This window comes from Anastrepha obliqua, chromosome 5, assembly GCF_027943255.1.
Source record: "Anastrepha obliqua isolate idAnaObli1 chromosome 5, idAnaObli1_1.0, whole genome shotgun sequence".
Taxonomy (NCBI): Eukaryota; Metazoa; Arthropoda; class Insecta; order Diptera; family Tephritidae; genus Anastrepha; species Anastrepha obliqua.
The window spans coordinates 127673021-127683855 of NC_072896.1; the positions used below are offsets into that span (position 1 = coordinate 127673021).

Genomic DNA, 10835 nt, shown 5'->3' on the forward strand with positions numbered 1-10835 from the left:
TAAATAATATGAGAATAAAGAAATAAATAATATGAAAACCATATCTTTTCTGTTCTAAACCATATCTATTCTATTTTAGTGTGCCCAGCGAAGCGGGCCGGGTTTGCTAGTTTTCTATAAATCGTAAGCTAACCAATTTAATTTCCTCAAAGAAAGCTGGACATAGTAAAATAAGTTTCTGGCTTATGATTAAATGCATTTCAGTTTTTGATTATTATTAACCCCGAATAAAGTTTCATTAATTTAAATTAAATTATTTCATTATACTTTTCATTCATTCAATTGGATATTTTAGGCATTTTTTTAAATAAAATAGTTAAAAAGAATTGTTTGACTCCATGACACGTAGACTTCAAGCTGTAATTAATAATAAAGGATACGCGGCAATGTACTAAATACTTTTAACTGTATCATTTAAGCTGCTGCGGAATTTCTATGTTTTTTTTTTTTTTTTCATTACAACGAAATGAGTGGACACTGTTTTTGCATTTTATGTTGAGAAATGAAATAACACAGAATGAATAAAATAACTGCTCACTCTGTTTTTCTATTTTCGCAAAATATTGTGAAATATAAAACACTTTCCAAAAAAATCGTATCTGTATTCAATAAGGTGTGAGTGACTCCATGTGCCCATCAACAAGGCCATCGTTCTAAAATTTATTTTTGATAGTGATATAAATTACTACTCCCTCTTAAAGAAAATAATGTGCGAATTGGTTCAGCGCCGCACGACCTTAATTTCGCAAAACCATAAAAACAACCTTCAAATGTGCAATGAACTTATTTAGACTAAGTTCGACTGATAGCCCGTTCGTTCAGTCTGTTTGGAAAATAAAATAGGGAATTAGTGAGAGAAAGTGATAGCGTTTTTATCGCGCCGGTCGGAGAACGAAGACGCCAACTACTTACATATGTATGTACACGCATACATACATATGTATGTACAACTGTGTTCACAATAATAGCAGCGCGATATAGTGCAAAGTTTTGACAAATTGGTCCCCTCCACCATTTTTAAGGTGTTCAACAACCTCTCGATACAATAATTTCTTTCATAATATGTTTTTGCTTCCATTATTACAAATTGACTTTTTCTGGTAATTATTCAACGTTTGATAATATTATTTGGATTACTGTTCTGTTTTGACTTAACATTTAATATCGATATATTTCCGAGTAAAATTAGGGAGGACAACGATTTGTTCGTGATTTGCGGGGCAATTGCAACTGAAATATTTACAAATTAGGTAATTCGCTCTCAAAAGTTTGGGTAATTTGAAGCGAGTTACGTGACATGGGAGCATAGCATAAGAAGCTTTAACTAACTATTATTCATGCCGCTCACCTAACTCCTTTCTCTCTTTGGACCCAATCCTTCGAAACATATTGGGACGCCCCCCTCCGTTAGACGAGATTGACGACGACGATAATGATTTACTAGAACTGCTAGAGGTAAAATCCGCCAAACAGCCGATGCATGGATTCTTAATTGTTGAGAACGTCGTTTTGGTCCACCAGTCCTTTTTCTATCTTCGACAAAACCAGTTTCGTGAAATTTTTTTCACCAACCTTTGAATTATCGACTCATTCAGACTTTCTTTTCATAAAAAAAATCACGAATTTTGCGATATATTGTTTTTAGAGACCGACCATTTTCATAATAAGTTCCAGTTATTTTAACGCGTTGTTCTATCGTGTATTTTTATGCAGGTGGTAAAAAGCATTGAAAGCCCAAAAATGTGAGACTTTTCTTTCGACTCACCCACTGATATTTAGGCATCACTTTTGATAGAATAAAATAGTTTAAGGTTTGTCCTTCGACTTCAATATATTTTGTGCTTTCGTGTCTGTGTTTTTTGTGATAAGGCAACAGTTTCTCAAGCATCGACTCCTAAGCTAAATAGCCATTTTTAATCGTGAACAACTGAGCTTACTCTAGAACAAATCTGTACACAAAAATTTGTGTAAAATTTTAATCATCATTGAAGGCTTTACATCCGAGTATTGGTAGTATTGTATAATTTTGCAATCGGCAAGGAGTATCGATCCGTAATGAAAAGCACACTACTCGTACTATTATTAGTCCAGTCAAAAGAGACAAAAAAAATAGCCAACTAAATAGTTTTAGGAGTATGGGAGTTTATGGTTTTATTATGTAAAACCCATCACTGTGAACTTAAATTTGAGTTTTCGGGGTCGGGGGTTGTGTCCCGCGGCCGCCATCTTGGAAATAAGGGTGCAACTGGTTTTTGCGATTATCTCGTGAATTTCGAAAGTTACGAAAATTTTGTTAAATACTTTTTTGTAGATAATACAATAATATTATCTACAACTTTCATTCAAAACTTTTTATTGTAAAATTAATCATAAAAAAGTTATACACAAAATTACGCGAAAAATTAAGGGATGAATTTTTTTCAAGCGTAATAACTTTTTTTTATTGATTTTATGGAAAATATACATCAGAGCTTTTTTATAGAGCATTCTTTTGTGAACATTTTTGTCCTTAAGTTTTTTTCGCTATCTTTATTTAGTCTTATGACTTTGAGCTGTTAAGCGGAGCAACCATTGCATTAGCGAAGCGCGTACATGATTACACAGGCCGACAAAATTTAACCAACATTCAGACCCAGAAACCAGACTATATATTTCCGAAGGTTTATAATGCGCTGAATCCAAATCTGGCCTCAGAATTGATCTATCAGCTCTGGTTTTTGAGATATCCTAACCTAAAAGTGCAAAAAACACCGTTTTTGCCCATATTTGAGGTTATGTAGCCTTGCCGATGTTTTCTCTCACCGAAATTAAAGGATGGCATCTTTAAATACAAGCCTTCTTTTATCAAATGGCGTTGAGATTGCTCAAATATCATTTTTTTCGCTGAGATATCGCATTTTGAAATTTTCATGTTTCTAAATTTTCCTACACCTGAAAATCGATTAAGATAACATGGACATGATATAGTCGATTACTAATTTTCTTGAATTGAGTCTTATTTTTCTTAAAATTTTGTCTAACACCATAAGTATGCTGACTCACCACACCCCTACACTATCTAACCCACGGGTACCGAGTCAGACACAGCCCTAACCCCTAGAAACCACCCCTACCATACCGCAAGCAAGTGTAGGGGTGTGGTGAGTCAGCACACTTATGGTGTGAGACAAAATTTTAAGAAAAATAAGAGTCAATTCAAGAAAATTAGTAATCGACTATATCATGTCCATGTTATCTTAATCGATTTTCAGGTGTAGGAAAATTTAGAAACATGAAAATTTCAAAATGCGATATCTCAGCGAAAAAAAATGATATTTGAGCAAACTCAACGTTATTTGAAAAAAAAGGCTTGTATTTAGAGATGCCATCCTTTAATTTCGGTGAGAGAAAACATCGGCAAGGCTACATAACCTCAAATATGGGCAAAAACGGTGTTTTTTGCACTTTTAGGTTAGGATATCTCAAAAACCAGAGCTGATAGATCAATTCTGAGGCCAGATTTGGATTCAGCGCATTATAAACCTTCGGAAATATATAGTCTGGTTTCTGGGTCTGAATGTTGGTTAAATTTTGTCGGCCTGTGTAATCATGTACGCGCTTCGCTAATGCAATGGTTGCTCCGCTTAACAGCTCAAAGTCATAAGACTAAATAAAGATAGCGAAAAAAACTTAAGGACAAAAATGTTCACAAAAGAATGCTCTATAAAAAAGCTCTGATGTATATTTTCCATAAAATCAATAAAAAAAAGTTATTACGCTTGAAAAAAATTCATCCCTTAATTTTTCGCGTAATTTTGTTTATAACTTTTTTATGATTAATTTTACAATAAAAAGTTTTGAATGAAAGTTGTAGATAATATTATTATATTATCTACAAAAAAGTATTTAACAAAATTTTCGTAACTTTCGAAATTCACGAGATAATCGCAAAAAAAAAGTTGCACCCTTATTTCCAAGATGGCGGCCGCGGGACATAACCCCCGACCCCGAAAACTCAAACTTAAGTTCACAGTGATGGGCTTTACATAATAAAACCATAAACTCGCATACTCCTAAAATTACTAAGTTAAATCTTCTAAAAATTATAAGAACAGTGTGCATATCTTTTTGTTGATTTTGGTCCCTAGAATGTCAAACTGTATAAACAAACATTGACAGTTTAGAGTAATGAAACGAAATTTTACAATTTAGAGACCAAATAAATAGAAAAAATCAAAATAGCAGCCCTGCGACCGCTACTGTCTAATGTGCCAGGGTTAAAGAATTAGCAACGACACGAACCAATAATATTGCCGTCAGGTTGACTTTTGAGCAGGTGAAGCATGACAGTTTGATTTGTCAGAATGTCAAAACTGAAACTACTTATAAACAGCAATCTTTGCAGAACAATATTTTTTTGTGATATTTGGAGTTTTAGCAATAGGTAAAAGAAATATTAAATTTTAATTTTTGGTTAAAAAATCAGTATTTTGTTCCCGGATTATTCTGCATTTCTAGTAAACTATGCCCGAGGCGCGCAGTCCAATGGCGAGCTTCGCCCAGTCTGTGCACAACATCATCGATGGGCCTGTTACATGGTTCAGAGGTATGTAAATACGTGTTCAATGCGTGTTCAACGTGTACATTTGTGTATCAATGAAAAAAACACATTTGAACTAAAATATTTAGCGAATAATTCTTTAAAAGTTGGAGCGGTATATTACATAATAACATAACCTCAATGGCATACAAACAGTATGTCGAGTAGTTTGTTTACATTTTTATTAATGCCAGTTTTCACTTTTATAATATTTTTCAGAGTCGATTGTAGAGCCAAATCAAACGAAGCAAGCGTGGTACCACCAACGTTTCCGTCGTGTACCTACAATTGACCAGTGTTACACTGATGATGCTGTTTGTCGTTTTGAAGCTGACCAACAATTCCGTCGCGATCGAATGGTAGAAAACGAAATCGTATCGATTTTACGTCAACGCTTCGAAGATTGCATATTATACGAAGCGCCCGATCACATGAGAAAATGCAAGCCAATACTAGAACAATACGAGAAGGCTGCTGAAAATTGGTTTATCAAATGTAAGTGACAGAATTTGATTTCTACGAAAAACTTAATTATTTTAGAAATGTTTTGACTCTTGCAAGACGGTGATTTAGGAGCCTACGCTAATGCTAAAACCGCATATATGAAGCAGAAGCACCGTTTGATCTGGGAGCGTCGCCATGGACCTGTTGGTAGTGGAATGAAAAGCCAAGAAGAGCTTGCCAGTCCTGCAACGGAAGAAGAGTAACGTGGTTGCTGAAGGAAAATGCTCAGTAATATATACATTGACATTTTAGTAAGGGTTGAATTAATATGAATTTCTGTGAACGGTCAGAATGCAAACGAAACGAATCACAAACGTCATGGATGGAAAAACTACATAATACCGGATAGATATTTTATTTCAAACATAATAGAGCCAAACTCGACTCTTTTGGAAAGCATTGCTTTAATAAAACAACATCTGGATGTAAATATTTGCACGTTTATTATGTTATTATGATTTAGTAATTTTCTTAATGTCCAAGATACTTTGGAATGCTGTTTTAGGTATCAGCTCAATGAGTTTTAATTAATTTTTGTTCCGTTAGCAGAGTGATTGATGTAATTGCATAACACAATGTTAATTGTATTAGATTTTTAAAAAGTAGTTAAATTTACTGAAGTATCCTAATATAAATTGTTCACGATTTTCAGTCGAAAGTTGGTTGTAGGGCGGTTTTTTTCTGATTTTCGTTTGAATAAACTTGTCGTTAGCTAATAGATACTAGTGGCTTATCCACGAGATTCTTTTTTAATTTGGCCAAAACGCTCGATTTCTGATCACTGCTTTTCTGACGTTTTATGTTCTTAGCACCAAGTGGTATCATTGTGGTGTCATGCAGCCGTCTACGAAATAGCTTATAGAACTGAAGCACTTGTGCATTGGCCCAAACCTGTTTTGGATCGAAGTCTAATATGCGTAAAGAATCCAACGATTTCGCACGAGATAGGGCTACGTAAGCCTGCCCAGCTTCAAATACTTTTGACAATGACATCTCAACGCAATCCAATGTGAGCCCTTGGCTTTTATGTATAGAAAACGCCCAGGCAAGCTTCAATGGCACCTGTCTTCGTGTTATTGTACCACCTGAGGCTGTTTTTATAATCCATTTCTCATGTTTACATAAATATTCGCGGTTGTTTTTAAAACGCACAACTGGGACACCTTTTTCAATGCGGACGACAATACCACGCGCACCATTTACCAGACCAGCAGCAATATTAATATTTTTAAGTAACATTACTTGTGCGTTTATTTTCAAATATAAATTGGAAGTCGCTTGCACCTGCGAGTCTAGCTGCTTCGTTATACTCGCATCAGAATCCTCAGCTCGGAATAGAATTTTTTCGCCATCTAAGCTTTCGAGTTTGGATTCATTAATAGATTGTGCATCATTCGTATGAGAACACAGTTGTGTAGCCAAAATCCCATCGCCTTCGATTTTTTGCTTTGACGTGGCACGCAATCTTTTAGCAATTTCCTCATTTACATGACCAATGCGTATGTGATTTAGAATTTTCACGAATTCTGGATCGGATTGTCGATGCACCTCATTGAGTTCAAAAACACACTCAATGCATTTTTCCCAGGCATTACTTTGAAAGCAAAAATTTTTTGTTGGAGTGATATTATTGTCACTTTTTACCACAGGTGGTAGTTGTAGGAAATCTCCACAAAGAATCAATTGAATTCCACCAAACGGTCGGTCGTTTTTACGCACATGTCTTGCCACTGCTTCTATTTTCTGAAAGTAGGCAGATATTTCAAATATGTTCCATAAAAATTATAATTTCTCTTGTAGGTACTTCAAAGTATTGCCCGTCCACCATGGAGATCTCGTCAATAATCAACCTTTTACATTTCCGCCAAATCTGCCCGCTTGCTGGACGGGATGCCAATTCAATACAGCGCTGTAACCCATAGTCACCACCGCCGATTCCCGCAAAAGCATGTAAAGTTGTACCACCTAAAAGAAATATTCAATTGTATTTGAAAATATTATAAATGCATCACATTAACCTATTAGGCAAGCTGCTACACCCGTAGAAGCGGTCGCCACAGTGCCATCTGGAGGTAGAGCAGATATGATTTTCCTCAACAGAAAACTTTTCCCCGTACCAGCAGAACCTGTGAAAAATACACTTTTGCCCGAAGTGCAGGCCCGTAACACTTCCAACTGTTCTTCACAAAGTTTCACACTTTCTTCGATACCAAGTGATAAAGTACTTTTTTCTTGGTAAAGCTTTTTAGCAGCTACTGTCTCAGATGTCACTTGGCTACTTCCTCCATTTACATCTTCGTAGCGTCGTTTTTTCGCCGCCAGTGGTGATGGCGTAGTCGCAGTGCCACGCCCTAGCAAACCAGCCTTTTTTCTTGCCATTATCATCTCAGTAGTTGTTACCGGGGAGACATCGTTGAAATTGCTCGGCTTCCCCGAAAGCATGTGAGCACGTAATTGTGATTGAGTCGTCGCTTCATCTTTTTGCTCTCCTCCATTTAATTTGATGAATATGGTGCGAAGAAAATACATTAACGTACCAGGTGGGGCATTCGATAGATACATTGCACATTTCTCAGCCTTGAAATTAATTGATGCCTTACCCTCCGACATAAATTTCTTATGGACCATCACATCTTTTAGCTTGAATTTTATTGGCTTAGCCTTCTCCCCCGTTACTTCAATGAAAAGTTCTCTTATTTCGCTTCGCACCAAACGCAATGTAGCTGTTTTGAAAGCCAACTTTCTTCCAGTTACGCCGACCGCATTTGTCCATAAAATATTAACAACACAAGTTAGCACGGCATCATTTAAGTCCATTTTTAGTAAAATTGCCGCTCAATGTTCAGAAAATTATCCCTCTTATATTCCAACAAAGGAGTTGAAACCCGCCAAATCGCTGACATCTCACTTTTCTTGTTCTTTCCGTTGTGTATTCACAATGTAGAGGGCATCACCTTGCCGATGTTGGCAAACCATTATTTTATTACAAACAACTCCAAAAGAGATTCGCGAAGTTGAAGTAACGAAATTTGCTTTGTACAAACGCGATCTAATGAAGAGAGAATTACAGCATTCAATATAGTGAGCTATACCAGTTTTAGTATTCTGTATACCGTGATTCAAACTAAGTTGATCTATATATTAGGCGCCTTACAAAGATAGTTATAGGTTAAAATAAACTCAGGGAATATTGAAGAAATGTAAAATTTATCATCTTTCCAATGAAAATGGGTTGTTCTCTGTTTCTGTTAAAATCGTATAGTATTAAATTCAGACCAATTCAAAAAATTTCTTAAATATTATTTAATACTTTTTTAATACTAGTACAAACTTGATTTTATTTTACCCCTTTCTAAAACGTAGAAAATGGATGCTATCAATTAAGGCAGTCTACCATTCACTGAAAGTAACAACAAAGTTATCGAGCAGGATTCACCGCTAGCGAGTATACCTGAAGTTATACCTCATAAAACTGTTCACACTCACCAATGTAAATGTACGCCCGTATGAGCTGACTCGATGAAATTAATGAGGGCCCCATGTAAATGAATTCTCATCACCGTTCCGTCCGTTCCGTTCCGTAGTATCGTAGATCGTTGACGTGGAATTTTGGATAGAATCGTGTCAGCTGATTGCTCTCTGACCACACAGTGTTGCCAAACAGTACATTTCGAAATCATTCACAAAATAAACTCAGAAAATATTAATTTTTATCAAAATAACTTATAAACAATGTTGAATAATGTTAATTATAGATAAATGAACTATTTTCATTTGATGGTTTTTGACTTTCACTTGTTGTACAATGAAAAATTGTAAATGATAACGCGGGTGTGTGTAAAAGTGTGTATGCAAAAATATCAATGGCAACATTGTGTCGATACTACCAAACACAAACACACATAAACCGATGTATTGTGGAAATATGTAACTAAAAGAATGCAGTTGTTTTCTACGGGATAAGCTTTGTTCAATTTTGTATATCCTACGGAAAGGGACTACGAAGCGTTGGTGAGTGTGAGCACCGTAATAGTTATTAAGTACTTCCAAACAAATGTAATTTTTGGCAGCTCTTTTCCAGTTCTACCTATATATGTTTTTTTATACCAGTTGCTTCATTTATTCTCCCCTCGCTAACGCATGAGGAATCGAAGGCACCTAATGATAACATAATAGCATGACGATAATAAAGCTTTAATATTTCAACAGCTAAGTAATTGCTGTGTGAAAAATAAAAAATACTTACCTCAGAAATAATACTCAAAATGTTTTTTATGTTAATTATTAAAACAATAATTTATCAACATTTTTTACATATATATTTTTCATTCGACCTTCTTTTTACATTGCAGAAAAGCAGAAAAGCTGTAACTTTCACAGTTTCCGTAAACTTGTTCAAGAACTGTTAAAACTTATGTTTTCAGGTTAACATAGCAATGGGCGACTAAGGAAAATACCAAAAGAAGACAAATCCGACCCGGATGAAAAATATTTTTATATTGTATTATTTATTTATTAATTTATCCGTTTGTCTTTCATTCCTTCATCTATTCTCTTTCCATTGGCAGTTCTAATTAGAAAAATGTCACCATCTTGAATAGATTCGCCTTGAACTATGCTAAAAGAAATTCTATTTATTGCACTCTACTTCGCATTCTCTGGCCCACTTTCGCCGTACACATTTCAATTTCTCATTTAGATATTTATTTCAATTCCCTCGATTTTTTATTCCTTTTGATTAACTGATGAAAGTTGGTCAGATGCTGTGTGATACGGAAAAACTCTATATAAAATTTTCAGTTGTTCAGCTGGTGTTGAGCACTGCAAAACAAACTTTGTAGATTCTGTGAAGAAAAGTAAAATAAGCGTATTGTAATGTAAATAAAATTCATAATTGTCACAATTTTTGTGAATATATAATTAAGAAGTAACACTGAAAAAAATGCAGAGATTCTTGCAAACATTTACACTTATGCGGCATGGTATAGGGCATCCATTTCACTGATAACGGTATTTGCTGACTTATTTTCAATTGAAAAGTAACGAAAAGGAAGTATTTTATCTGTTCGAAATTATCTTGTATTATTCTGTATTATCTATACATACTCGTATATGTGTATGTATAGTATTATTTTTTGGTCTATTAATATGGTCTGTAACAAGTTTGACTCCGACATAGATATGATGTTGCTTCCGGTCTCATACAGCAACTTGTTTGAGCATGATGGCGGCGCCCAATATACCAACACCAACGAGATACGACGAAGCACTTTTGTATTCGTTGAGTCGTTGGCGCTTTTGTCGATTGGTATTGTTGGTATTGGTGGTGGTCGCTACTCAGCCGCTACCGTTGCTGTCACCGATAACGTTGGCATATTGTTGTTCTGCTGCTTTCGTGAAAGAAGGTGGTATACGCCGCATATTTCGCAAAAATACTTAAAAGACAAACGAATATTTTATCGACGCGAACTGTTAAATAATGGTGAAGCAAAGTGGATTAAATAAAATTGTTTTTGAGTGCTGATAATACACATATATCTAATGAAATAGATGATTCAAAATATGGGATAGAAAAAGGAGAATTAGCAGCCATTTATTCTAAAGTGTATTGTCATGATTTAACACGGTTTAGTTTCCGAAAAAGCCGAATGTAATGCAATTGTAAGATAAAGATACAAAAATTGAATCGGCGAAATACGAAAAGTACGAGTATTTCAAAAAAGTAAATATGCATAAGTAAATAGACACATAC

At 35.1% G+C, this 10835-nt stretch overlaps 2 protein-coding genes across 3 annotated transcripts; one reads left to right on the top strand and one right to left on the bottom strand.

Moving 5' to 3' along the window:
- The first annotated feature begins 4336 nt into the window (after positions 1-4336).
- On the top strand, positions 4337-5515 carry LOC129247670 (NADH dehydrogenase [ubiquinone] 1 beta subcomplex subunit 10). 2 transcript variants are annotated; one of them, XM_054886901.1, is made up of 5 exons: positions 4337-4423; positions 4498-4585; positions 4799-5074; positions 5141-5311; positions 5374-5515. In XM_054886901.1, the coding sequence occupies exons 2-4, from the start codon at positions 4504-4506 to the stop codon at positions 5284-5286; spliced, it is 504 nt and encodes a 167-aa protein (XP_054742876.1). In that variant the 5' UTR covers positions 4337-4423; positions 4498-4503; the 3' UTR covers positions 5287-5311; positions 5374-5515. The 2 variants fall into 2 exon arrangements, with proteins under 2 accessions (XP_054742876.1, XP_054742875.1); XM_054886900.1 differs by having other exon boundaries at positions 5141-5515.
- Positions 5504-7996, bottom strand: LOC129247668 (ATP-dependent DNA helicase PIF1). The gene is made up of 3 exons (XM_054886899.1): positions 7102-7996; positions 6888-7048; positions 5504-6826 (listed from the first exon to the last, which is right to left on the bottom strand). Exons 1-3 carry the CDS (start codon positions 7898-7900, stop codon positions 5792-5794), a joined length of 1995 nt encoding a protein of 664 aa, XP_054742874.1. The 5' UTR covers positions 7901-7996; the 3' UTR covers positions 5504-5791.
- Positions 7997-10835: the final 2839 nt, after the last annotated feature.